Source organism: Adiantum capillus-veneris, chromosome 7 (assembly GCF_014529385.1).
Source record: "Adiantum capillus-veneris isolate H3 chromosome 7, ASM1452938v2, whole genome shotgun sequence".
NCBI classification, from domain to species: Eukaryota; Viridiplantae; Streptophyta; class Polypodiopsida; order Polypodiales; family Pteridaceae; genus Adiantum; species Adiantum capillus-veneris.
The window spans coordinates 57420734-57448056 of record NC_140937.1 but is presented as its reverse complement, the minus strand read 5'-3'; the positions used below and the strand labels follow the sequence as shown (position 1 = coordinate 57448056).

Below are 27323 nucleotides of genomic sequence, written 5' to 3'. Positions count from 1 at the left end.
TTTGTTTAGGATGGATTGGGCTAAGAATGTGTAAGTTTGCAGGGTCCCTGACACGAGAGAGGGCTGTGTATACCAAGCCGTGGGTGTTGATTTCGGTTGGGTCGAATGCTACTGCGTCCATTGTCAGGCCTTGGGATCTGTGGATGGTACGTGCATTTGCTGCGTGGATAGGAATTTGTGTTCTCGAAACAGTGCTTAGCATATTTTTGCCGACCTGAAATTCTTTTGTTGTTTGCAGTATTGGTGTCACTGGTTGTCAATGCCGTCATAGTATAGCTGCTGGTTTACTATCTGCTGTTGTGTTCCAGTTGAAGGCTCGAAGAAAGCTATCCATGCAGTAAATGTGTTTGCCCTGAAGTCTACATGTTTTAGAATTCCATCGGCACCGTTGACCAAGCCGTCGCAGACGTTGAGGTTGCCGGCACAAAGCTCGACTATCATTCCTGCTTTTAGCTCAAGGATTGAAGTCAACCCTGCTGTTGCTTGAGGGTCGTTGGGAATAGCAAGGTTTTTTGAGCAGGTTTTGTGGTGGGTATCATGCGCTCGTATGATGTATGCCTGTGTAGTCAGGCTTTTGAAGACAAAATGATTATGCTGATTCTTCAAGTTGTTTGTGAAGAAAAGATGTGGTGTTTTGAATATGTCAAAAGGCTTGTTTGCGTAGTTGGTGTTAATGTGTATGAGGTCCTCGTTCGTATGTGTTGCATTTCTCATTCGGTTGAGGATAGAGACAAAGTCTACGTTGGACTGCCGCATTGGCTCGTGTAGTTCGTGACATTTTATATGGGTGTGCCAGAAAGAGGGTGCAAGCATCTCAACAGGTGCGTCTGGCTCGCTAAATATCCAACGGTCTCGTACTGGGCTTGCTTGGCAAAGGTCTCCACAAAAGATTACGTCAAGACCACCGAATGGTTCTAGATGGTTATGTTTGATTGCCCGTAGTCGAGTGTATATGATGCAAAGTAGTTTGTTGCCTATTAGCGATGCTTCATCGAAAACAACTAACTTGACGTTTTTGTAGAGGGTTGAGAGGTCGGCTAAAGTCTTTGCGGAGAGAGTCGTGTTTGTTTGCAAGACAAGTGGTAAACGCAATGCTGAGTGGATTGTGGTTCCTCCAAGAGTGAAGGCTGCTTTGCCTGTGTAAGCCATCAGCATTGCTGTTGGAAGCTCAACCTCACTCTCGATCGTCGAGCCGTAGTGCCGAACTTGACCTTGGATTATTGTCCGTAATGTGAATGTATTTTCGGTTCCTGCACCTCCAGTTAAGAATAGGTGGATAGGTTTTGCTGGCTGTAAGCCTTTTCTAATCATGATGTCATCGTAGAGTGCTCGTTGGCCTTGGTTCAATTGTGTGACAAGGGACTGGTATTTGGGAGCAGGCAATGCGAGGACATGGCGAAGGGGTAGAGACTTTGTTGGAGGCCTTGAGGTTGGTAGATCGACATTAAGTTCATAATTAAAACCTTCTTCACCTTCACTTTGTGACGGGCAACTCGATGAGGATTTTTTGGAGGAAAGTGTTGGTAGCTCAAGCCTTGAGAAATTTTGTTTGTTTTTTGTGATTGTTGCAATGTTGTGTTCGAACTTTTCTCCCCAAGAGGTTGAGGACATTCCGAAGTCAGCCTCGCTGCCGATAAATGGAAAAAACAACAAGCAAAGCTCATGGTAGTGTCTCTCAGAGTCCTTGACAACATTGAAGTTCGCATACCTAATCACGCGAGCCTTCTTGCACTTGCGAGGAATGCCTCGCAAGAGAGTGTAGGTGCTGGTGTATTCCGCTAGGCATAAGTCCGCAAAGATCGTCGGACAGTGCGTATACTTTGTGACGATGTCATCAAAGAAGATGTTTGTGTCGTCTGGCTGAAGAGAGTCTAGCGTGGATCTTCTTTTCAGCAGCAATGTTCTTTGGCTCTCAAAATCTGCATTGATAAATAAGAATTGTCTACTTGCACTGTGTAGCGGCAATGAAAGTGTGATGTACGTAGCTTGTTGCGATGTGATTTCCTGGGCATTGATCAACACGCTCCCCATCTTCTTCAACCATTCGAATGTTGGGAGGCTAGTCTTTTTGCAAGTCTCAATTATATTCTTGATTGCTTTGCTTGTGGAAGAGTCTACCTTTGTCATGTATGACGTGCAATACGCAGCTACTGCATGGCCATTGAATATAAATTGGATGTCAATGTTTGCATCCCAAAGGGTGCACAGTGACTTGTTAAAGTTGTTTGTGTATATGTCTTTTGGATCCCTCTTTAGCAGAAGTGTTGGTTCTGCAATCTTCACAGAAAGTGATTCAATGTAGAGGTCGTCATCCATGTTTAGAGTGTTGAGCCAGTCGTCAAAAGATAGTTCTGAGTTATGACCTAAGCAAAGTAACTCCATGTCAATCTGTTTCTTGTTTTGTAAAAGGGTTTTCTTCTTGGTTTGACTTGTTATTGGGTACAAGATTGTGGATTTTCTTGCTGGCAGACGTGGGAACCCAAATCGACAAGATGTTTTGTGCTTCTTACAAGTGTTATGATGGAAATGAATTTGCACAGGGTTAAGGTTGTCGTCTAGTTGATCCTTGTTTGTTGTGATGTAAGAGTCGATAAATTGCAATGTCTGATCATCAGGTGTGGTGCCAAATATCGGTACATCCTTTATCCAAAGCAGGCCATGGTCGTGTTGACTCCCTCTGTGTTGAAACTCTGTCACAAAAAGATAATCCAACACTTCACCAAGTATTGATTTATTGCGCTAAAGTTCTTTCTTCATTTCTTTGAATCTGTGGACATAGTACCTCGCAACAGTAACAGGATTTGATCGAACCAATGCACGCATGAAGATAGATACGCTTGCGAAGTCCTCCTCTTTTATATATGGGTTTAATCTAGTCAAACATTGTCTCAAGGGTGCCCATCTTTGCTCTGCACATGAGAATGTCAGGAAGAAGGTAGGCTGACCCAATTGGCGAATCATTGCAGAGACGTTGCACTTGAGCTTTGCCTTGTAATCAGCAGATGTACGCAATGTCTCAAAGTCATGAGAGCCGAGTTGAGAGGTGAGCAGTTGTTCAACGTTCGTGCTTGTGCTAACGTCTCTAGCTTGAAGTTGTCTGCCCTGGAGTTTCCCCTTTCGAACGCGGACCCATATAGAGCTCAAGACTTTCCCAATGATGACTGTCATTGTTTTAAAAAAAAGGTTTTCTATGTCTCTTGCGAAGCGTCTATCTGTACTTTTAAGCTCCCAATGTGCTACTTGTTGATACTTCTTCTTTGCCAAGACGTGGTACTTTCTTCTCTCCCCAGAGAACAATGCTGGGAATGCTAACTCTTCGCAGGCTTCGTCATCGAATATACTAAGCGGGCTAAAGCCCTCGCAAGGTGCGATGCTACTTGGTTGCGCAGCGTAGTCCACAACCTGCTGTGCAGAAAAGATGCCGTGAACAAGGGTGTCGGACTGCTCAACGGTATCGTCGTCAACATGGCAATCAGGACTCATAGCAATGTCAGGAGCCAACAAAAAGGAGGATGTCCATGACTCATTGAGTGTTATGTTTTGTTGTAGGTATAAGCACGTTTTCAAAAGGTGTGACAATGCTTGTACAACATATATTGGCCAAACAAGACCACTAAGATATGCATGGTTATACTCCATCTTGCGCTTAATCTCAACCAAAATTGTTGCTTGCTCATGCGCAAAACGAGGCAACAACGTCTGTACTCTCGATAGGTCTGCCATTACATTCACAATGCTACCACGCAAACCATATTGACCCTCGTAGTTGAGCTCACGAATCTGTGCGAATGCGATGCGTGGGGAGACAAGTCGTCGCTCAACAGCATTTAGCTTTTCAATGACCGGCACCTTGGCGTTGAAGGTTAACTGCCCGCATGCACAAAAAGGTGGTGTTTTTTGTGCTTTAAGGGATTGCTTGCAAGCCGTACAAACACAAAATTCTGAGGGACCTCCTTGGGGGAGTTTCTTTAGGTTTGTTAAAAGTGAAGCCTCGGCATGGTTTAAATTATGCGAGCTTTTCTTAAACATCAAAGTCTCACATGATGCACAAGGCCAACAAGGTGTATCCATTATTGCTTTTAAGTATTTTCTTGCTTGTGAATGCGGGCACTGAACTACACGGGGTTGGGAGTGCACGGTTTTCCACATCTTATAAATTTTGGTTTGAATTTGTTTAGAGTTGTAAGAAGGAATCAAACTCTGAAATCTAAGTGCAATCTCTTTAGCAGCAGAGTTGGGACTTGCTTCTATTAACAAAGACAAAGCAGTTGTAGCATGTTCAGTCCATACACATCTCGCTCGCTTCAAACGATTGTTTGCTGAAGGAAATGAGAACAAACCTTCTGGGGTATCAAAGAAAAGCAGCCCATTCAGTTTCGAGGATGAAGGCATATGCGCAGAGCCATAAGAAACCATCTTATCGAAGGTCATATTTTGGAAAAGGTACATATTGCAACAAGAATCTAAAATACGACAAACAAGCGACACTAAATGCATGCTAAGGACCTTTGAAGATTGTCGAATCCATAACAATGATTGCACAAGGTTTCTAAGTTTTAGAATGTTATTGGATTCATTTCGAAAATCAACAACCCATGGCTTAAGCCACACATTAATGGTTCCAATGTTCCTTCGCGAACGTCACATATAACAAGCTCAACAATCTTTTCAAGGAGAGTGCATAATGAGAAGCCACAATCAAATGTGCATATGAGAGAGTTTAAAACATCTTGATTCAATGGATGCTTAGAAAAAAAAGCTTGATCTATCCCAAGGTGTAAACCACCAATATCAAAGCTAAACGATTGATTGATCATAGTTACAAGCGTTCTTTAGAGAGAACAAAGGTATGTGTCATAGACGGTATGAGCCAAGGAAGGTACAAAAAAGTGCCAAAACAAGGCTGCATACAAGAGGCTCGAGATATATTGCAAGAGATACATACAAACAGAAGCTCTAACAGATTTCAACAAAATTAGCTTGGCACACCAGACTTGTATTCTGAAACATACCCTTCAGTGTCAACAGTGAATGTCCTAACTTTCTTGAGGTTGACAAGAGATGACTTCAAGCTAACAAGATTATCATCGTACAGTTCGAGAAAAGGTCGACGAAGACAAAGCACTTGATCAACAACCTTCCCATGCAAAGTCACATTGGCAACGGATCCATTTTGGAGAGCGACCTTTGCTTGCACGGATGGCACCTTGAGAACATTCGACACTTTGTCACATGTGAAACAAAAGGGGTTGGATGCTTGGCGGCTTACCCGAACTCCCTTACAACTCTCACAAATGTACTCCACACCAAGGCTATTCACGTTGACGACCTCTAGTGTGCCAAAGATCTGCACAAAATGCGAACGCTAAATTAAGTGCTGACTATTTTGAAAGATACATACAAGCAAACATTGAAAACCAGCATGAAGAGTGGGATTCACCTTCTTCCCAAAACCCAAGCTTGCTAGTTGCTTTGAGAGGAAGCCGCGAAAAACATTCTCAAGTTGGATTGGCAAAGCACACAATATAGTTGCATCAACAATTGAAAGAGTGTTTGCAAGGTGCTTGAAAACGTTTATATTGTGAGCCACGCATGAGTAAGATCCATTTGCTTTCACTTCATTGACCATATGATGATAGTCCACTCTTCTAGAGGGAACAAACAAAAGCTAATCGAAAAAAGATAATTAATAAAGACACAAATGCCACTGTCAATTTTTTGGGCTACAAGTCAAAATGCAACCAAAGAACCCAACTTACGCTTGCCCTATCGCTCGAGGCAAGTCCATTAGCAATTGTCAAGCGATAGCTCGTGCCACCATCACCCTTGGAAGAGTCATCAATCTTCGTGACGATAAACGCAACAGTTGGGACAAAATCCATTGTTGGACCAGCCACAAGGTCTTTGATTTTGTGCTCGGGATAAAGACTCAAGACGCAATCAAATGGCTCAGCTTTGACAACCAAAGTAGTCGCATCGGCGTACAAAGCCCACACGCTTGTGCCACCGTCGTTGCGAGTTCTTCTCCTTACTGACCCCCCCTCAATGCGCACAAAGTCATTGGCTTCAACGGACTCCACAAATTGAGCAATGTAACTCTCAGCCACAACAAAAGTAGTAGTGTGCTTACATTCTTTATCAACCAAATCAGCCTTTAAGAACTTAGGGAAGGAGCCTTCTCTAATCTTGAAAGTTCCATACTTACATAGCACCTTGCCTTCAAATGCAAAGCGGAAGTTGATTGCGTTAGAAAGCTCAGAAATAGCAAGGACAGGAGTCCTAGGAGCCAACGCTAGCTGCGAATCAAAAGTTTCAACGATTGCATCACGTTTTGGAAATGTTGTGTCGCTGCTCGAGAACAACGTTACGCCAGCTAGGCTCTTACGCACGGCCTTCCCTGCAAGACAATCAAGTCAAATTTATCCTGCAGTGCCAAAAAAAAGCCAAGGCTGCTAGGAAAATACCTCAGACATGACTAAGGGCTTTTTTGATGGCCTTTGAAGGAGAAGGCTTCTTAAGAGAAGCCCTTGGACTTAGTTTCTTGAGAGGAGACATAACTCTCTCACCAAATGCCTCATGCGTCGGAGCTTCCAACACACCTTCTTCCTTCAAGTTGCCCTCCACAAGTTCATGATAAGACTTGCCATGCGCAGCTTGAGTGTCTTGCACACTTTGAACATGCTCGAAAGATAGGTCTACAACCAACAAGAATTCACAACAGAAAGATTCAAGCTCAAGGTCACTTTTCGTTGACTGTAACAAGTAAGCAATTCATTCAAAAGGTGCAAGTAAGAGTATCAAACCAGCCATTTCAAAATCCATTGCGCAGAGGTATAAGGTATGAAGATGCAGAACAGAGATGGAGGGAGAGGCAGAGACAGCGAGAGGAGGAGAGAGGCTTCCTTCCCTCGAAAGTTGGAATGCTTGAGAAGTGAGAGCAGCTATTGTCAACTACAACCCATAAAAACTATGCATAAAGCTGAGTGTTAGTCTAACCAAGCCACGGATAAAGAGGACTCAAAAAACTAACAGGTTTAGGGACTCAAAAAGGAAGTTTAAGTAACAGCTCAAGAGCGACATCCTCATGAGTGAGTCTTTAATATTAGGTCTTTAAAGATGCAAGGTGGAAGTAATCATATAAGAGGTGCAAATAAATCAGCCACGTTCTTTTTTAAGACCAAGAAAGGAAGAGAGAGAATACTCGGCAACCCAAAAAGGGAGCAAACTTCTGTCCTAATCTTTAATGCACCTCAAAAAGACAAAAGGTAGAGAGAGAAAGACAGGGAAAGCAGAGGAAAAGAGAGAGAAAAAGCATTGTAACTTGACATCAAATCTTAAACTGCAACAACATATGCACAAATTACAGACATCTTGCCATAACGCCCAGAACTGCGAGCCTTGCCCGGTGTGGGCCTTGAGAGCCGATTCAAAAACCAAGACACAAAACGATCCTGACACCCGCACACAGCTTTGATTCAGAAAAAAACCAGAGATTCTCACACTCGAACAATATTCTAACGAATATTCTTCTAACAACACGACATGAAATCTGGGCACAAAACAAGCTTAATATCGGCACCACATCAAATCTTACAACCCCTGTTTCGAACGGCACTAATTTAACCTGTCTTCAAAATCTGTGATTCTTGCCATAACCATGCATCCTTGAGATCCCGAGCGTCACCCATAGCAATAACATCACCCTCTCCATCTATATATGCCTGATCCTCAAGACTGAAATCGCTTGTCCGTCTATGTGGAATTATGAACCCACAACATGTCTCCTCATACTTGACCTGCAGAACATGAAACAAAGGTCACAAAGATCTTCATTTACAAATCACAAAAGAAGCTAAAACACTGACAAAGACAGCCACAAACCACAACATCACTCAACAATGCTGTCGAGAAGCCAAGACCCAACGCTCTCTGAGCAGGAAAATGACCCACTGTGGCTCACCTTGGGCGGAAGTGCTGCGAATAGAAAAATCCTAGGCAAAGTCAGTGCTGCGAGCAAAGTAATCCGATGATCAAAATGACCCACTATCCACTCACCTTGGTCGGTAGTGCTGTAGGCAGAGCAACCCGGGGCAGACTCAGCGCTAGCAGACACAACACCAGCCCGAATGTGTTGTATGCTTGAGGTTGCTACACAGCCCACGATGTGGGTGTTCCTGGCCAAGCTCTCACAAACTCTTGAGTGCAGCAACCCGGGACAGACTCAGCGCTAGCAGACACAACACCAGCCCGAACGTGTTGTATGCTTGAGGTTGTCGCACAGCCCACGATGTGGGTGTTCCTGGCCAAGCTCTCGCAAACTCTTGAGTGCGCAGAGGCTGAGGCTCCTCAGCCATCTATCGTTTTGAAGCTTGCAGAGATCGACAACGAGGGCTTTGCAGGCTCAGAAAAGCAGGAGACCTTGGAGGTTGTTGGAGGAACGAGCAATGCATTTTGCAGAAGAACATATCTATGAGCCATAGCAAGATCTATGGAGGTAGGTTACTCCTCTAGGTCGCTCCCCGCAGGCAGCCTGAGAATGACAAAGGGAGAGGGAGCACAGGCTTGCGCTAGCAGGGAAGAAGGGAAAAACTGCGCAGGAGGATGCTCAGGCCGAGGCGGCAACCAGGACCACATCATGGAAAAGAGAGAGAGCGAGGCAGGGGAAGAAAGGCCTCATGAGTCACACTCCACAAACAAAATGGATTTCGGCGCCTCGGATTCCCTCCTAGCTGTCCACACGAACGAAGTAATCATCCCCGCCTTGGATTCCCTCCAACTTCTCCACCTGTCCACCTACCCACCTTGATGATCCTCAGCCAATAAAAAAAAACATGTTTTCCTATTTTTAGCCAGGAAAAAAGATAAGGTGACTCTAGGGCCTTTGCCCTTTGGGCAGGCCAAAAAAGAGATTGACTTTACTTTTTCTTTTAGGGCAGACCTTGTGAAAGCCAATTTTGGGTGTCTCAACTTTGCTTTTCAAAGGCCAATGGCCATAAAATTGAAATTTTATGGAATAGTTCGTATGTGCACTATCAGAATTTTAGCGGTTTACTTCAAGGCAAACTTGGAATCTAGGCTTTTGCAATTGTAGACCATTAAAAAATATACTAAAGCCCACTTTTTATCTAACACCAGACTCGAACAGTCTCAAAATGAAAGAACGTGTGTGTATATGTGTGTGTGTGTGTGTGTGCGTGCGCGCGTGCGAGGGGGTTTCAAAGAGGGCACCAAATCTTTTCTCGTAAATTTAAAGTAAATAAGGGGCACACTAGAAAATCTTTTGAAGAATTGATGGGATTTATACTAAAACTTGCAGAATTTTGTTGGTTTTTTTCAAGGTAAGCTTGGAATCTTTGGGGGAGGTCACTATATGTAACACCTATATCATGTGTGTTCAAGGCTTTTGCAATTGTAGACCATTAAAAAATATACTAAAGCCCACTTTTTATCTAACACAGACTCGAACAGTCTCAAAATGAAAGGACGTGTGTGTGTGTGTGTGTGTGTGTGTGTGCGTGCGCGCGTGCGGGGGGGTTTCAAAGAGGGCACCAAATCTTTTCTCGCAAATTTAAAGTAAATAAGGGGCACACTAAAAAATCTTTTGAAGAATTGATGAGATTTATACTAAAACTTGCTGAATTTTGTTGGTTTTTTTCAAGGTAAGCTTGGAATCTTTGGGGGAGGTCACTATATGTAAAACCTATATCATGTGTGTTCAAACATTATTTATAAAACCCTTAGCTGTGAATTTCTCACCAATAAAAGAGAGCATTTTTCTATTCAATTTGTAAAGTTTTTTTCAAGAATAGTTTTTCAACACCCTTTTGTATGTAAAATTGTGAAAAAAGTATATAATAAAATAATTCACAACGTTGACCCCATGTGATTAGGTATTTTTTTATTGTAGTGACCCCCTTGAGTTGGAATCTATCTGGGATTTTACAATTTGAGCTGGTTAAAAACATAATAAACCATGGTTTTTTTGTGAACACTGATTTTGAATAGCCCCAAAATAGAAGGGGATGATAGACGTAGAAAAGTTGGATGCTTGGTACATCCAAAATTACTCTCCCCACCTCGAGGACATACTTTGCAAAGAGAGGAGGGAAATACCTGTTGAAAATATTTTAGATCCTCACGTGCAACACTAACATGACACACACACACACACACACACACACACACACACAGAGGAACCCTAGAAGCATAACACTGCTCGATGAAGGGTGGAATCCTCGGGGGGAGATCACTATATGTAAAACCTATATCACGTGTGTTCAAGCACCATTTTTGAAACCCTTAGCTGTGAATTTCTCACCAATAAAAGAGAGCATTTTTCTATTCAATTTGTAAGTTTATAGTTTTTCAACACCCTTTTGTATGTAAAATTGTGAAAAAAGTATATAATAAAACAATCCACAACGTTAACCCACGTGATAGGTATTCTTTTATTGTAGTGACCCCCTTGAATTGGGATCTATCTGGGATTTTACAATTTAAGCTGGTTAAAAACATAATAAACCTTGGTTTTTTGTGAACACTAATTTTGAATAACCCCAAAATAGAAGGGGATGATAGACGTAGAAACGTTGGATGCTTGGTACATCCAAGATTACTCTCCCCACCCCGAGGACATGCTTTGCGAAGAGACCTGTTGAAAATCTTTTAAATACTCACATGCAACACTAACATGAGAGTGAGAGTGAGAGAGAGAGAGAGAGAGAGAGGAGCCCTGGAAGCATAACCGTGCTTGATGAAGGGTGACTCTATTTTTCCTCTTGAAGGCAATTTGAAGCGTGGCTCTAATTTTCCTTTTGAATGCTTTAAAGAAACCCCCCTTTTTTTTCTACACAAATCCACACAGAGCTCTCAAATTTTGAAGGGTGACTCTATTTTGATGATTTATCATTTTAAATATCTATAGCAATACTCAAAAAGGGGTTAATAGATTAAAACCACCACCGATAAATAAGCCTCATGCCAAGAAATTGTTAATGCCATGAGGAGAAAACACAAATGACCATACTAGTTCATAAGCCTATCTACAAGGAAGAGTAATCCATAACCAGGTACATGCATTGGTGCCATCTCATCACATTGAGGAACATTGTGCTCATATGAACATGGACCATAAACCCTACAAAGAAAAAGGAGAAGAAATCTTGAGAATAGTACATGCTAAGCTCTCCATGATTCCACACGTCAAGCAATGCTGAGCAAAAACCTTGTGATTGGCACCTAAATGCATTGCTATGCTACTAACTTAGAGGACGTGCACACTACATGTTACAACTTCACCCAAAGAGGCAAAGTCAGATGGTCTTGCAGTCAGGCTGGCACCACCTGTTCCTCACATGGGACAACATAAGCATGTGGCATGTGAGGTCTCAAGTAGGGCTTGCCAAAAACATTTTTCCCAATCGAACTAATTTGCTAGGCTTGCCAAAAAAAAAAATGTACTCGAAGTAAAGAAGGGCACAATTAAAACTTTGGTTTTTAGGCCAAAATTTGAGAAATTACCGCTAAAACTAGCAAAGCATTTTCAATTTTTTTCAAGGCAAGCTTGGAAACTAGCCAAGATTTTTCAATTTCAGCTGATTAAAAATATAGTAAACCTTGGTTTTTTGCAAAAAATTGGAAATATATAAAGGCGTAATAAAAGCTTTTTTGATTTTTAAGTCAAAATTTGAAGAATTGACAATATTTACATAAACCTTGGAATTTTTTTTCAGTTTTCTTGAAGGCAAGCTTGGAATATAGCCCAAATTTTGTAAGTTTATCCAGTTACAAATACACTAAACCCCGGTTTTTTGTAAACATGGGACTCAAATAGCCCCAAAACGGAAGGTCGCGATGGATGTAGAAGAGTTGGAAGCTCAGTACATCCACTGTCACACTCTTACCACCCTAAGGATAGTATGTGGCAAAAGGAGGCGTTCACCTATCAAAATTTTGGTACATCCTCACGTGGGGCAGAGAGAGAGAGAGAGAGAGAGAGAGAGAGAGAGAGAGAGAGAGTGAGTTTCCTCAACAACCTGGTAGCCAGCCAAAAGCAATGCACATATTATTTCAAGAAAAAGGGAGTAAATTCTATGATATGAAATGTTTCATCTACTTATATTCTTCCTAATTATAGTAATTTAATAAATAAGGACACAAATAAAACTCTTCTAGATTTTAGGTTAAAAGTTGAAGAACTGTCAATTTTCTTAAAGGCAAGCTTGGGATGTAGCCTGGGTCTTCCAATTTAGCAGGTTAAAAATACACTAAGCCCTTTCTTTTATGAACACATGTCTCAAATAAACCCAAATTGAAGGGTATGAGAGGCACTAAAAACTTGGATGTGCAGTACATCCTCGATCACTCTTTTGCCACCTCAAGCACAAGCTATGCACGAAGAGGAAAGTGGACCTGTCAAAAATCTATTACACTCTCGCATGGGACACTGGCATGAGAGAGAGAGAGAGTTTTCCCAACAAGTTGGCAACCCTCCATAAGCAATTACATATTGTTTTAAAAAAAGGGAGTCAATTCTACGATATGAAATGCTTCATCTACTTAGTAATATAGTAAATAAGGGCAAAAATAAAACTCTTTCAATTTTGGGGTTAAAATATGAAGAATTTTTAATAACATTGATACTTGAAGAATTTCCAGTATTTACATTAAGACTTGCAAAATTTATTAATTTTCTCAAGGCAAGCTTGGATGTAGCCCACGTTTTATAATTTTAGCCGGTTGAAGGTACATTAAACTCTGTTTCTTTTTTTTTTCCAACATACCCAAAATGGAAGGGCATGAGAGGCTCTGAAAAGATGCATGCTTAGCACATCCACGGTCACTCTCTCACAAACTTGAGCACAAGCTATGCACAAAGAGGAGAGGTGCATGGCAAACTAGAAGCCTTCCTAAAGCAACTACATACTCTCTCACGGACTTGAGCACAAGCTATGCACAAAGAGGAGAGGTGCATGGCAAACTAGAAGCCTTCCTAAAGCAACTACATACCATTTCAAGGAAAAGAGAGTTATGCATTTTTCAATGAGAAATGCTTTATCTAACTAGCACTCGTTACTTCGGCTTTCACATACTCCATAAAATAAAAGAGTATCAGTGTTAGAGTTTGTAGACATGTCATCCTTACGAGGGAAAGATTATGGAAAGCCAAAGATGAAATATCCTAATATATAGTGATACAGTTTTGATTACAGCTCAAGTACCCAAGGTTATGAACACCAAAAGAGGGAGAAACTATTGTGTTGGATTAAGATAGTTACACTATTGGCTATTGAGGTCATATTTTTGAGGCTCGAAATAAAGCAAAGGTGGTTCATTTGAGGAAAATGAAAAGTATTATTTGAGAATGCGAGTTTAAACTCATAAGATTAGTTGATGTGAGCAAAATTATATTACCATTAAAATTTGGATATCTAGATAATAATTTCAACGACTTTCTTGAGGGAGAGGCTCTTGCATTTGTGCTACATAAGACATTGCATTTTGACATAGAACTTCTGAAGATTTATTTCATATAGAGCATCGATTTCTTGAAGGATTTTTTGTCTTGAAAACTTATTCCACATAAAGAGATCAAGACTCTGCAAATGAGCATATCCTTACTGGAGAAGATACCAACAAGGATCAATTGTCACAATTGTATTACATATACATTCTTGTAGAGACAATTTGTATGGCATGCTTCCAATTACAATTTTCTAAGTTTGTGTGTGTGTGTGTGCGCGCGCACGTGTGCACGTGCGTCTGTGTGTATGCGTGTGTGTGTGTGTGTGCGTGCGTGAGAGAGAGAGAGAGAGAGAGAGAGAGAGAGAGAGAGAGAGAGAAGTGGCAACTCCTTACGGGCTTCCATTTTTCCATTAAAAGAGAAAGATTGATGGAGGGAGATAGAGAAGGTGATCGCGGGGTTGAATGCCAATATGTGTGTGTATGTGTGTGTGTGTGTGTGTGTGTGTGTGAGAGAGAGAGAGAGAGAGAGAGAGAGAGAGAGAGAGAGAGAGAGAGAATAGTGGTAGTTGCTTATGGGTTTGAATTTTCCCATAGGGAGAGAGATATTGATGGAGGGAAACAAAGAGGGTGAGGGGTTGTGCAACAACACGTGTGTGTGTGTGTGTGTGTGTGTGTGTGTGTGTGTGTGTGTGTGTTCCAATAACAATGTAACATAAACACCAAAAGAATCCTTTCAAATTACAAAAGACACTAGAAACTATGTCAATGAAAAGGTGGTATAATTCCCATTCATAGTACATAACATACTTTATACACAAGTACAAGAGAATCAAGAGCATGAAGATATATAAATCCGCCATCTTCAAGCCAAGGAACTTTGAAAACCATAGTTGAGAAGGTAACCCTCACGTGCACCCATGGAAACAACACAACTTTCATTTAGCATTGGCACCGTATGCAGGTGATGCATGGTTATCCCGCATGTTATAGATGTCACCCAACTAAATTGCTTTCAAAGATAAATAATAAGAAAGGTAAAGCTACTCATATATTCAGAGATGGTTTCATTTACAAGGGGAAACAGACACATTTGGAACCCCTTTTGCTTTGCAAGCTCTCATAAGATAAGGCCGGAGACGAGTTTTATGAGGCAATTTAACCTCGAATTGGGCCACATATACCCGTTTCTTGAATTTACATAGTTTGGCATTAATTGCGGCTATTTTTTTTAGGTCAATGACAGTGCTCATACGTGTAGTGAATCTATACTTTGGAGTCACCTGTAACATAAAAAGATGTTAGTAAGTAAGTCCTACACCACCTTAGACGAAGTCGAAACCACATGTAAGGTAGTAAGTATGAGTGCTAATCCCCTAAGACATACAATATATACATGGGATATTACATAGTTCCACATTTGTTCCAAAAGCTAGGAGAGTGAGCCACCATAGCCCATAACTTTGACGCAATAAGCAATCATTAATAGCCTCATGAGCAGCCCATTTACAACCATATTCACCATATTCTACAACCTTACATAACCATATTCTTTACCATATTCATCCCCAATCAATCTTAACCCTGTTCACACCAACCATTCATAACTATATTCGGCCAAGTTGAGCAATTTTATAAAGGATCTATATACACAACACTAAAACAACATAGATCGTATTTGAGCAAGCATGGTAAGCTCGGTAACGAACCCAAAAGCATAACCTCAGTAGAATAACTATTGCGGAAGCCTTAAAAAGATACCATGCCTCTTCTTTTTACCCCACAAGTAGGTCAACCCTACCATATAGGGTCATTCACCAAGTAATACGAAGAACTTCTATCATTACTTTTAAGCTAAAAGGAATTCAAGGCAGCATTTATCCGGTATTGAAAGAGGATACCACCTTATAATGAATTATTTTACCTGCCTATGACAAGACCATATATATGCATTGACATATATCCCTAAACTCGAAAGGGAATCACAAAAACAAAGCTACACACACCAAAAGAGTGCTCATATACATGCTTATGATAAGTCAACAAATTGAAAGTATTTCCTAAACTCGAAAGGCGAGTCAAAAAAATTAGTGCCGTAGATTCAAAAGGCTCAGTAGAAGTTGCCATTCATGTACACATTCTGGCATGTGCATGGGGAATATTACCATAACAACAAGTGAATCACAACACATCCAAACAGTTTGGACAGTAGTCCATCACAATGCCATAAGTCACTTAAAATTAAGTCGGAGCAGCCAACTCCACAATGGCCTACTTATGCTTGCCTTTTGCCATATAGCCGACTACTTAACGCTACACCCTTCGCGGGTAAAACCCTCACAATCCCAATGTGCACAAGTACACACACACACCTCAGACGCACATAGTACCAATGCTAAGTGAGCATGGAAGCTCACCTTTATAGGGTTTGGAGCCAGTGGTCATATTCCTTCACAGCATCATGACGGGCCCAGCTTCAAGAGGGAGAAGATACAGCAACCCCACCTTGTGCAGTGGCCACATTCCTTTATAACAGTATGGCGGGCCCAACTTCAATAGGAAGAAGATACACAACACCACAATGTACACACACACACACACACACACACACACACACAGAGAGAGAGAGAGAGAGAGAGAGAGAGAGAGAGAGAGAGCGCCATGGCACATATCTGCCAAGGGGGGAGCCACTGTGATATAACGCAGAAGAGGCCAGAATAAATAGGCAAGGCAACCCACCCAACTTGATAACCCATTTAACTACTTAGTGTTAGGTACCATTAAGGTACCACCTACTAATACCTTTTTAGAAAATCACCAAGTGAATTCAAGCCGGTAATTCACCAAAGGTTCTCCAGGCCAACAATCCCCAGCTAATAATACCAAGGAAATAGCAACACGCTATAACTAGCCATAGTGTGTGTGTGTGTGTGTGAGAGAGAGAGAGAGAGAGAGAGAGAGAGAGAGAGAGAGAATTTTTAATATCACAGCAACACTCTAAAAAATCTCAAATTTTTAACTTGACAAGTTTTTAATTTAAGAGTTGGTTTTTAAGAGGGAATTTTGCTGACCAATCCACCACAGTCAATGGTTATTATAGTTTCCTCTTTTTATTCACTGAGAGAGATCTCAAAGATCTACTTCACAAGTCTCCACCTCAAAACTGTTTGTGTGTGTGTGTGTGTGTGTGTGTGTGAGAGAGAGAGAGAGAGAGAGAGAGAGAGGCGGGGGGGGGGCGGGCAGGGGGGGGGAGGAGGGGAGGGAGAAGAGAATTTTTATTGATGCAAATAGATATCAAAGATCTACTTGACAAATCTTGATCTCATGATCTAATATGTGAGAGAGAGAGAGAGAGAGAGAGAGAGAGACACAGAGAGAGAGAATTGTCATTTTTTTGGAGTGATCCACTCTCTCCACTTGTGTGCATATAGACACTTATCCACACCTACAAATGTGTGTGTGTGTGTGTGTGTGTTTGTGACCCAATGGCCATGCTTTTTTTGGCCGCAGCAACGCGTGGGTCACACACTAGTCTAGATTTAAAGAAATTATATGAGGATTTTAGTAGCCTTGCACCACTGCTTCCAACCTTTGGTGAAATGTGACCTAAAAGAGCCCCATAAGTTCCAAATCATGTCAATTAGTATGTTTAGGTAGTAGAGTCACTTAGTGTGAAGCCATAAAGGCCTTGGCACCCTAGACAACACATAGGGTAGAGGAGCCTATTTAAGAAGAGTTAATGTAGATCAGCTTTTGGTGTACTAAATCGAGTGTAGATAGGTGCGGGAAAATTACAGAAGGGGTAGAGCAAGGAGATATTCCAATCACCTTTTGTGGAGAATTATAGAGATCTTTTGACAATGGTTGCTGAATCTCTTGGCAAAATTTGCGAAGTTACGAAATAAGAATAGTCGTGGTCCATATTTAGAACCTTAGGCAACGGGTGTTGAATGCACAACCTGTGAATGCATGCGTTGAACTAACCACAAGACTTGTCCGCGACCAAGTGGCAATAAGGGGTTGATAAAGACTACTCTCACAATTGGGTCATGTACCTTAATTGAATGTAAAACAATTGAGGTGATGTCTCTCAATGTGAGCGTCAAATTTGTGAGTGGTTATGGCTATGGAATCCTTGAAATTCTCCATGTCCTTGTGACTTTGTTTCTAATGGCAAGCTCACTAATCTCTCCTTTATTAGGATACCTTCCACTTCTAGGTTTCGAGAGATGTTGCAGCGACATAGCTCGACTCATCCCTCTCTCACTGAGGGCTCACGAGGTGGGGTGTTGGATGGGGATCTGTTGTGCTTTTTTAGCGGGGTGTGGTGCTGTTGAGGGGGACGCGGAGGATCGCCCCAGGTGGGGGCCCATGGCTATTGACCTCTCCTCGGCGGCTTCCCTTGTCTTCTCAGCCTAATCAAGGGGCTAGCATGCACTCCTTTCTCCGGTGGGGATCAACTTGCATGTTGCTTGGAGGGATTCTCGGTGCTTGCGGCAAGGGTACTTGTTTTAGTGGCACTCTTGACCGTTCTCTGGTTGGGATTAGCTCCCTCGAAGCCAAGGTTCTTATGGTGGTATGGTCCCGTGACTGTAGTTCAGAGCTGAATGGGAGGTTCGTGGTGAAGTGATGGCTCCGATGGGTCAGCCTTTTGCTAGATTTCTTTGGTGGCTCCGGGCAAGGGCAACGGACCGTGGAAGAGTGCACTGTCTTTGGTGGCACCGGTGGCTTCTTTTCGGTGGGTTGGACTCGTAGTGCTGGTGGTGGGATTCTGGATCTACTAGCCCCGGTGCTTGGCTCCCCAGGGTCTATACGTCCTTGGAGTTCTCATGTGATGGTTGATCTCCTTTTTTTTTGTTTTGTTGGCCATTCTGGGTACTGCTTGCTATGTGAGAGAGGGTTTATTGTGGTGGCAACTTGCATGGTCATGCTCGGCAATATGTTTTTCTTTTTGTATGGATTTGTGGCTTCCCTGTAAAAAGCCATGTTCTATGAACTTATTGCTTGTGGTTGTTGTATGGACTCTCGTGCTCGCTTTGAGCATAGATTCTCATGTAATTCTTTTTTGGGAAAATTACCAAAATACCCCTCTAATTTCAAAAATTCCCAAAATACCCTTGAGTCTATTTTGAGTGGATTGCTTTGGATTTTTTAGAGTTTATTCCTTTTGACAATTGAGATCCATTTTTGGCTGCTTTACACATAATTTCTTATGAATTAGCTAACAAAAAAGGGCATTTGAAGCAATTCATCGTCAAAGCCTACATAACTAGCTTAAATTCTAGTTTTAACATCTTCTAATGATAGACAATAAATCTTCTTATGAAAAGCTAAATTTTTTTTTGTCTTTGGAGATGTTTAGTTTCCTATCCATGGGTATTTTGGGAATTTTGAAAAATTTGAAGGGCATTTTGGGAAATTTTGACAAAATATGGGAGGTATTTTGGAAATTTCTCAAATAGGGATATTTTGGGAATTTTCACAAATCAAAATTTCTCTTCTTTTTTTTGTTTTTACAACATACTCACTCACACTATGTGAGCTCTGCTTTAAAAAAAAAAAGCATACCTTGCACTTCCATGAAGTTATATGTGCATTATTAGTTTCGTAGTATTCACTACATAATCAAGCGTAGCACTAAACGAAGCATTGAATAGGAAAAAAATGTACAAGAATAAGGTAGTTGAATAGGGAAAATGTGCACAAAGATAAGGTAGTTGATAGGGCATACTCACCATAGAAGATAGTAAGAATTAACACAATATCAACTTGTCGTAGCTTGGATGAAAATTTAACAATGTAAAGTCTCCATGTCCATGCCATAAAAAGAAGAAAAGTTTCCAAAAATGCGGGACTAATTATAGCTCCCATAGGTCCCCTTATGCCAAAGAAACATGGAATGTCCAACACATAAGTGAGTAAAGCATGCGTCAAGGAACCATAGCAACTAGAGACTAGAGAGTCTAGACTCTACCCTTCATAGTTATGACAAAAACTTAGTGCATAGATCTTTGTATTAATAAATATATTCTCGTGTGGGCACTCACAACGTTACGACTACTACTATCATACTATGTCGTAGTGTGAAGTCAATGGAGTTGATGGTTAGGCTATGGTCACGCGAGGCTTAGTTTTTCGTAACCTAAGCCGGCAGAATCTGACACTGCGCAACTTTTTGCAGTAGGCCACCAGTTTAGTAAGCTTACTATTCCATTTTCAGCATAGTTGAAAAACTATGCCGGTAAGTGGCCGGTGTGCCCTTTGTTTCTCTCTCTCACTACTTGCGCTTCCTTGTCATCGCAGCAGTTGTCATACCTGCCATCGTCAGGCCTGTCAAGGCTTACAGATAACTAAGCCTCGCGTGACCATAGCCTTATATCACCTTATGGATGACCATTGACTACTATGTTTGCCCAACGTTACTACTTTTCGAAAATGCAGATCCTGTTTTGCTCGAGTAGGTGTGCACCACAGATTGTTCCGTCTGAACCCAGAAAGAGCTTGGGCCCTGCATGAGGCGTGGCCCGTGGGCCTCCCGGGCACAAGATAGTGGTGCAAGGGCCTGCCATGTGGAAGCAGGCACACTTATACCTAACCTGGACTAGAACTAGAATCAGGCAAAGATTTTTTTGCTTTTGGTGTGAATGTTTGCATTGCATCCTTTATATTTCTGCAATACTCCAGTCTCCGACATTCTAGCTCAGGTAAATTGTGTCTGCGACTCTTGAGGCCTCGAGTCTTTCCCAGAATTTGCAGTTGGGCTCTCTCTCTCTCTCTCTCTCTCTCTCTCTCTCTCTGTGTGTGTGTGTGCGCGCGCGCGTGCAGCATTGATCTCAATTTCTACATGGCAACCCTCCTGCTGGTGGATGGCGTGCGCTGGGGCAACCGACAACAAGCAGGAGCTTGCTCCTTCCCTCCTTCCTTGCATAGGCCGGATCACTGCACTTCCTGCGGCTGCAACAGATCTTGTGAACCATGCTCTTCTACCACAAGGTTCTCTCTCTCTCTCTCTCTCTCTCTCTCTCTCTCACACACACACACACACACACACACACACACACACACACTTTTTTTTTTCTAATGTCTCTCTCTCTCCCACTCACCCACATAGGTAGCCGTTAGTATGCACTCAATATGTTGCTACGCTATCTCTTTTGACCAAAGCTAGTCGGTAGCTCTGATATCTGTCATCCAAGCAACCATGGATTAAGTTGGGACCATCATGAGAATGCATGTGAACATTGAATTGTAATGTGCGGCGGAAGTGATTGATGGTAAATGCGATGGTAAATGCTCAGGATGAGTGTTTAGTCTGTACTCAAGGTTCCTTTTACTGAATGAGAGAGTTCCCTTTTCTTCATGAGAGATGTGTAAAGACTAGCTAGAGAAGAGAGAGTAATACTGTGAATGAAGGTTCTGTGAGTGATAAGAGGGAGAGAGAAGACCAAATGGGGTCTCAAACCCCCCTCCAAGGGGCCCCCCCTCTCTATTGCGAGAGAGGTATTTGCTTTAGATTGTACAAATGCTAATATAATGGTCTTAGATGTTGAGATGCGGATGGAACTTTGTTGTGGGTGCTTGGATTTGCAAGGCTAAGGATTGGAAACTAAAATCCTAGGGTTGATCGGGCCTAGAACTGTGATCTGATGATGAGGCTAGGGCTGAAATTTGAAAACGCTGGCTGATTTGAGGCTGAATCTGAAAACGTTGGGACTATGCAATGAAGGTTGGAAACTGTCGGTAATGCAGTGTGCTACTGATGGCTGAAAACAATGATGGTTTGCTGATCATGACTGAAAACGCTGATGCAAAAACTCCATGGATGCTGATGTTACTATGGGTACAGGGTACTGGTACTAAGGGTACTGAGTTATGCTTGATAAGTGACGGGTATTGACTTATGCTTGACAAGTGACCCCTAGGGTCACTTATATAGCTGGGTTGGCAATGCCAAATAAAATCTTACGAGTTTTGAAAATTTCACTTAATAAAACTTAAGTTAATGAATTTACTCATAAGATGTGCTTCACATACCTAGGCTGGGTACTAATGCAACTGAACGGGAACACTCCCAGTGCCTACACCTAACAGACACTGGCTACGCTCATATGCATCAGAGGTTATGCAACTAATCTAAAGTATGTGGACATGCAGGCCTTGCGTATAGGCTCACACGGGTGCCAAAACACTTCCTAGGCTGTCCTAAATGTGGGTACTAATGCAACTGAACGGGAACACTCCCAGTGCCTACACCTAACAGACACTGGCTACGCTCATATGCATCAGAGGTTATGCAACTAATCTAAAGTATGTGGACATGCAGGCCTTGCGTATAGGCTCACACGGGTGCTAGAACACTTCCTAGGCTGTCCTAAATCCTAGAAGTAGGAGTTAGCTTGTCCACATGTACATAGAGTTAGATGTGCACGTGATATGAATCCAAAAAGAAAGATATAATTGTGATGTAGTGCTAATCGAAAACATACGCACACGCGTTTGGTGAGCACTTGTGTCACAAATACGGAAGCGAAGCTGCTCACTCAGATAAATATCATGCGAAATTTAAGAGAGACAGTTCAACATGACGAGGAGAGAGAGAGAGAGAGAGAGAGAGAGAGAGAGAGAGAGAGAGAGAGAGAGAGAGAGAGAGAGAGAATTGACACGGTATTGGGGACCAGAAGATGGGCTGGTCCCTCCCGTCAAGAGTATTCTTTATTCAGGGAGAGTCGTATACAAGCACAAGAACCTGAGGAAACCCCTCCGTTCTGTAGACTTAGACCTGAAGGTCGTTCTTTCTAGTAAAGGGCTTGGACACAAGGCCGTTCCTTCCCGTAAGGGCTTAGGCGCGAAGCCGTTCTTTCCCGTAAAGGACTTAGGCACGAGGCCGTACTTCCCTTGCTGGGTACTTAGGCATCAGTTCACTTCCCTGGCTGGGAACTCCGTCGTCAATTTCCTTACCTTGCTAGGAACTCGGTCATCACTCCTGCATCATCCAAACACAAGGACTTCATCATAAACAAAGCTGAAAATCGTTACCTATCACTTCTCGGACGTGGAGGAGAGTTTCTGTCGCGATAGATTTCTTCTGGAACTCGTTCTTCGCGATGAAAGCTTGCTGAAATTGCAGGACAGCAGGGTAGGAATGTGGGAAAATCCTCTTGCAACTGAATTTTGGCGACGAGATCTCTTCACGTGAGCAGTAGGGCAGCGTGAGGGTGCTTCTGCGATCTCTTCCATGGCTGAAATCTGCTAGCGCTGGCTGCTTTTTGCTCCTCCTACGAATTCTACCTCCCAGAGATGAGAGAGCTAGCTGCTTTTATAAGCCCTGCAGGTCGGCCAAAATAGGGAGGGTCGACTGCTTTTCTGCCAGAATAGTGGGTGCCGGCTTTTTCTTGCAGGTTTAGGAGGCGCTGGCCTTTTTTGCTTTTTGGAGAACGTCCTGCAGCAATTTTAGTACTTCGTTGCCCACTTATTAAGTGGGCGGCCGGTCACTTAATAAACTTATTAAAAGTTAGTCTGTTCACTTAAAATTGACTGGCCGGTCAATGTGAACCTATTTAAGTTTAGTTTAAACCTTATAAACTTATTCCAATGCTTGCACTTATTCCTTCCAGGCGTCCCCGGATATGAACTCAAGCATTCTCTCGCGGAAAAACATCCGCTTCTCGTCTTGCTTTTTACCAAAGCTTCTTAGAACCCATCTTTATCTATGTGCTTGCGTTCTTACACGTATTTTCTTACTCAGTTCGGATTTCCTCCTTAGACCCTTAGTGTGTCCCCTTACCGATGAACCTGTCACCCATCTTGTGACTCATCAGGGACCACCATTACTTGGTCTTCTCCCACCGAACTAACAGGCCAACTCCCTCACGGTGCTTCTTGTCACCCATCATATGACACACCAGAGTTGTCTGTTTCCTGATGGCTTTTCTTACAGATCTGTGATTCCTTAACTTGTTAGTTAACTTGTGCACATTTCTTATTAAGGTCCTAATTCTAGAAAATAGAAATTAGAAACAAAATAGTCAAATTAGTTTCATCCCTCTCACTTATAAACAGTTGTCCTCAACTGTAGAGGTCCAACTGAACTGCCGGGGAGAAACCGGAAAGATTCCAAATCTTACAGAATGGTGAGTTGAGCTAGTCCTTTCTCAAAAGAGAGCTTAAAAATTAATTTAAATAAAATTCAAGAATTCAATACTTACCTTACTGGTTCATGTCCTTCCTCTAGTACCTCGAGGATATCCTTCACCATTCATCAAACTTACGAGCCATGTAAGAACTCGTCATTCGCGTCTTTCCAACAGATTGGAAGTTTCCTTATCCGAGAATTGGTTAACTCAATTCCACCTTCTCAATCCCGAGAAGAATAATCCTCCTAGAAATCAATCTAGGCATCTGTCCTTGCGCATGATCCTGCGCTGTTAGTCCAGAGGGTATTAAACCTCTTGTGTCCTCCCACATAGGGAATGCCCAAATCATAAGAGTATTAATTTCGATATCTTCCTTCACAAACAAGGTCTTCGATCACCTTAAAGAAGGTTCTTGTTTCGGGCCGTCGCTCAATGTAGACGAGCGGTTCCAATCCGAAGATTCCTTGTGCACGGCGGCACTTCCTTCCAATCTTTTCCTCCTGTAAGTTATTACCACTAGCAGGGTTCTCGTGACACCTACTAGCGTCTCTTCCTTGCAAGCATCTAGGATTCCTCGCAAAATCTTAGGCAGATAAAATTCTAGCCATACCATTCTGTGAACATAAGTTCAAACTTGGCCCACTTAAGGGTGAACCCGCTTTGGATCTCAAGGATGTTCTCCCATATGTGGTTAAGGTAATTCTTACCATTTTAAAATGGTTGGCAAATTTTACTCTTACGAACATAATAGTTCGAATTTATTCCAGCAGCGTGTAAATGCTACTTGACGTGCTCATGGAGAAACATATACTGCAACCAAAAGTTGCTACTGTAATAATAAAAGCACATAGCGTACTCAATAATCAACGACCATGAGAAAACCTCTTCTCTGTAGAGAATCCTTCTACCGAACACATCTCAAATAGAGATTCTCGTGTCGGAATATCCTTGCGCATAAAAAGGCGCTCAAGAGAGTATAACAAACTCTCGTCCAGTTCCTTGGCATAGGTCTGCATCTTCGTGTGTTATGCATGTACCCAAAGGTGTACATAATTCTTAAGTTGTGTTAGAGTTTTGGTGAACCTGGGAAATTACCTTCCCTTCGTAAGATCCTTAGAGCGAAGACGCTCAACTTGACGATCCCTTGGCTCGATCTTAGAGCAAAACCCGCTCATTAAATAACTAGGATTTCAATCCTTGGATTCCTCGAGCACAGGCTGTAGTCGTTGTTTGTTCCTTCTCTCATAAAGAGAGTGTTCATTCATTTGTGTGAAAAGCACTACCATGTCCTCCCTGACCGGGTAGGGGGTGTGGGCTTAAAGAGTATTCAAGCTTAATGAAAGCTTTTCTTTGCTTGGAATCTCGGAATGGTTCCTTCCTTTCTGCCGTCCTACTCAGGGCATGGCATCCCTGCAACGCTTTTCCGACTCTGTTTCCAGAGTCCTGTTCCTGCAGAGTAACTCCGCTTTCTTGGACACGAAGTCCTTTCCTTGGGAATTTCAACTTCCAGATCACATCTTGAGAGTCTACCTCTTTTCAATCCGTGGATCTGCTTCTCGAACTTGGGTACGAAACCCTTGGGCTGATCTGGTTCTAGTTCCTCAGAGCACTTTTATCCTGCAGAGGCTCATGCCTTCCTCTGCTCCTACTCCCTCACGAAGAGGAAGTACACCTGCAATCAATTACTTAGAGATCATAACATAAAAATCGTACCTTCAAAGTCATGACGCTTGTAACGCAACTCGGTTCTCGAAAAAGCAATTCCCCGGAAGAGATCTCTGCATAGAAAATCCTCTCTTCCAATCCTACACACAAAAGAGGTGTGTTCTCGGGTTCCTTCTCGTAAATCAGCCCTGTCTACGACGTTTATGGGCTGAAAACAGAGAAAAACAGCAGCTTGTCGCGATGAAAACACGCTCCGTAGGCACTTCTTTGCGAGGGAACTCGCGCACTGGGTTTTGACGACATCTGGTACACTTGGGGCAGCCATGGGTATCACCGGCAACGTCTTCTTTACGGCTGAAATCTGCAGCAGCATCTCTTCCTTGCAAAGATTGGTCTTCCCTTACCGGGTAGGGAGTGTTGGTTTGTAAGGTACTTAAGCTTGATAAAAGTTGTTCTTTGCTTGAAAGCTCAGAATGGTTCCTTCATAATTTCCTACCCGCACTAGCAAGCAATTTGTTGGAGAACTACCGGATACCAGATCAATCATGGGCCTTTCGGATGGTTAAGCAAAGCAGTTCATCGTATAAAACAATGTTCTGACTCAACCCTACTCTCATAAACACTCGAGAGTGATTGTCCTGGTTAGACACGTGCATATGTCGTGCATAAAAGCAATACGCATTTTATGAGTTCCTCAAAGATTTAACTTTGATCAAAGATCTGCCCTCTCACTTAAAGTTTGAGGGTCAAAAATTCAGGAGTTAGATTGAGTTCTGTTATTCCAAACTTTCTCCGGATAGCAATGTATCCTTCGAGGAGAGGTAACAAAAATTCGTTGTTTCTGTGTTCAATGGTTCTCGTCCCACTGCGGGGATTGTATTTTATGTACATCAAGATGTACACTTTCAACTTTTATTGTTGACTCCACCATCTGCTGCAAAGTATCTTGCAGATGGGTTTACAAAATTCGGGCAAAAGTCCTTCGTTAAATTTGTTCATCTTTCCTTCCTCAGAGAGGATCAAGAATGGACCTACCTTGGCAAGAGTGAACCACTACTTGCTTTGACTCGCTCGTGTTCCTATTGGGCAAACCAATCCCAATCTTCTTGAATGCCCTCCTCAAAGCGTAGAGGAAAAAAATTTGTCGGAGAATTCAACCTTGAATTGTTGTTGTAAGTTCCTTGCAGAGCTTTGGTATACCACCAAGTACTTGCAATCCCTTGGAGGTGTTTGGTCACATGCCTCACCTTAGACACTTCTCAGAAATTGCCGTTTGCAAAGGCAACTTCAAACTGTCGAATAAAAGCAGTAGCTTTCAGGACATCTTCCCTTCCGTCAAAAGTATCAAGCTTGACTGGAGTGTTCCTAGGTCTAGAGACCTTCTTCATATCCTTCCTGAAATGACGGGATTTCTTGGCTATGGTTCTCGATTGATGTTCATGGATATCTTTTGGGTTCTGAAGTATCTTGAGCATTCCGCTTCTCAGATTCTCTAGTTTCTTGAGCATCATGCTCTTGTCGCCTTCTCAGAGAATCCCAAATCTTGTGTCGCCTTTTTGCAGAGAGAAAAAAAATTTCCAACTCTGCGAGCTTTTCCTGCAGGACTTAGGTTTCCGCCTGCTTACTTCTCTCTTGGCTTGTCATCGCTTCTTCCCGTATCTTCCCAGAGTCGTCCTCCTTTACAGAGAAAGAGAGGAGACCATGCTCTGATACCACTGTCACAAATACGGAAGCGAAGCTGCTCACTCAGATAAATATCATGCGGAATTTAAGAGAGACAGTTCAAGATGACGAGTAGAGAGAGAGAGAGAGAGAGAGAGAGAGAGAGAGAGAGAGAGAGAGAGAGAGAGAGAGAGAGAGAGAGAGAGAATTGACACAGTATTGGGGACTAGAAGATGGGCTGGTCCCCCCCCCCCCCCCCCCCCCGTCAAGAGTATTCTTTATTCAGGGAGAGTCGTATACAAGCACAAGAACCCGAGGAAACCCCTCCATTCTGTAGTCTTAGACCCGAAGGTCGTTCTTTTCAGTAAAGGGCTTGGGCACAAGGCCGTTCCTTCCCGTAAG

General features: G+C 42.5%; 2 protein-coding genes and 1 pseudogene across 2 annotated transcripts in view; 1 reads left to right on the top strand and 2 right to left on the bottom strand.

Annotated features, from left to right (window-relative positions):
- Positions 1-246: 246 nt before the first annotated feature.
- LOC147453911 (uncharacterized) lies at positions 247-4416 on the bottom strand. The gene is made up of 2 exons (XM_086516983.1): positions 2783-4416; positions 247-2677 (listed from the first exon to the last, which is right to left on the bottom strand). The coding sequence occupies exons 1-2, from the start codon at positions 4414-4416 to the stop codon at positions 247-249; spliced, it is 4065 nt and encodes a 1354-aa protein (XP_086373109.1).
- Positions 4417-4975: 559 nt separating this feature from the next.
- On the bottom strand, positions 4976-19783 carry LOC147453910 (uncharacterized; annotated as a pseudogene).
- A 224-nt stretch (positions 19784-20007) lies between these two features.
- The window catches only part of LOC147453909 (uncharacterized), a 40149-nt gene continuing 32833 nt past the window's right edge, over positions 20008-27323 (top strand). The window contains exon 1 of the mRNA XM_086515978.1: positions 20008-20454. Coding sequence (XP_086372104.1) covers positions 20306-20454 — 149 coding nt within the window. The 5' untranslated portion in view covers positions 20008-20305. The remainder of the gene's footprint in view (positions 20455-27323) is intronic.

Bases quoted from the DNA above. Each gene is read 5' to 3' on its own strand.
- LOC147453911 (XM_086516983.1), bottom strand. From the start codon at position 4,416: ATGGTTTCTTATGGCTCTGCGCATATGCCTTCATCCTCGAAACTGAAT. The intron at 2,678-2,782 runs GTACTATGTCCA...GTTTCAACACAG, and splicing joins AATCCTGTTACTGTTGCGAG to AGGGAGTCAACACGACCATG.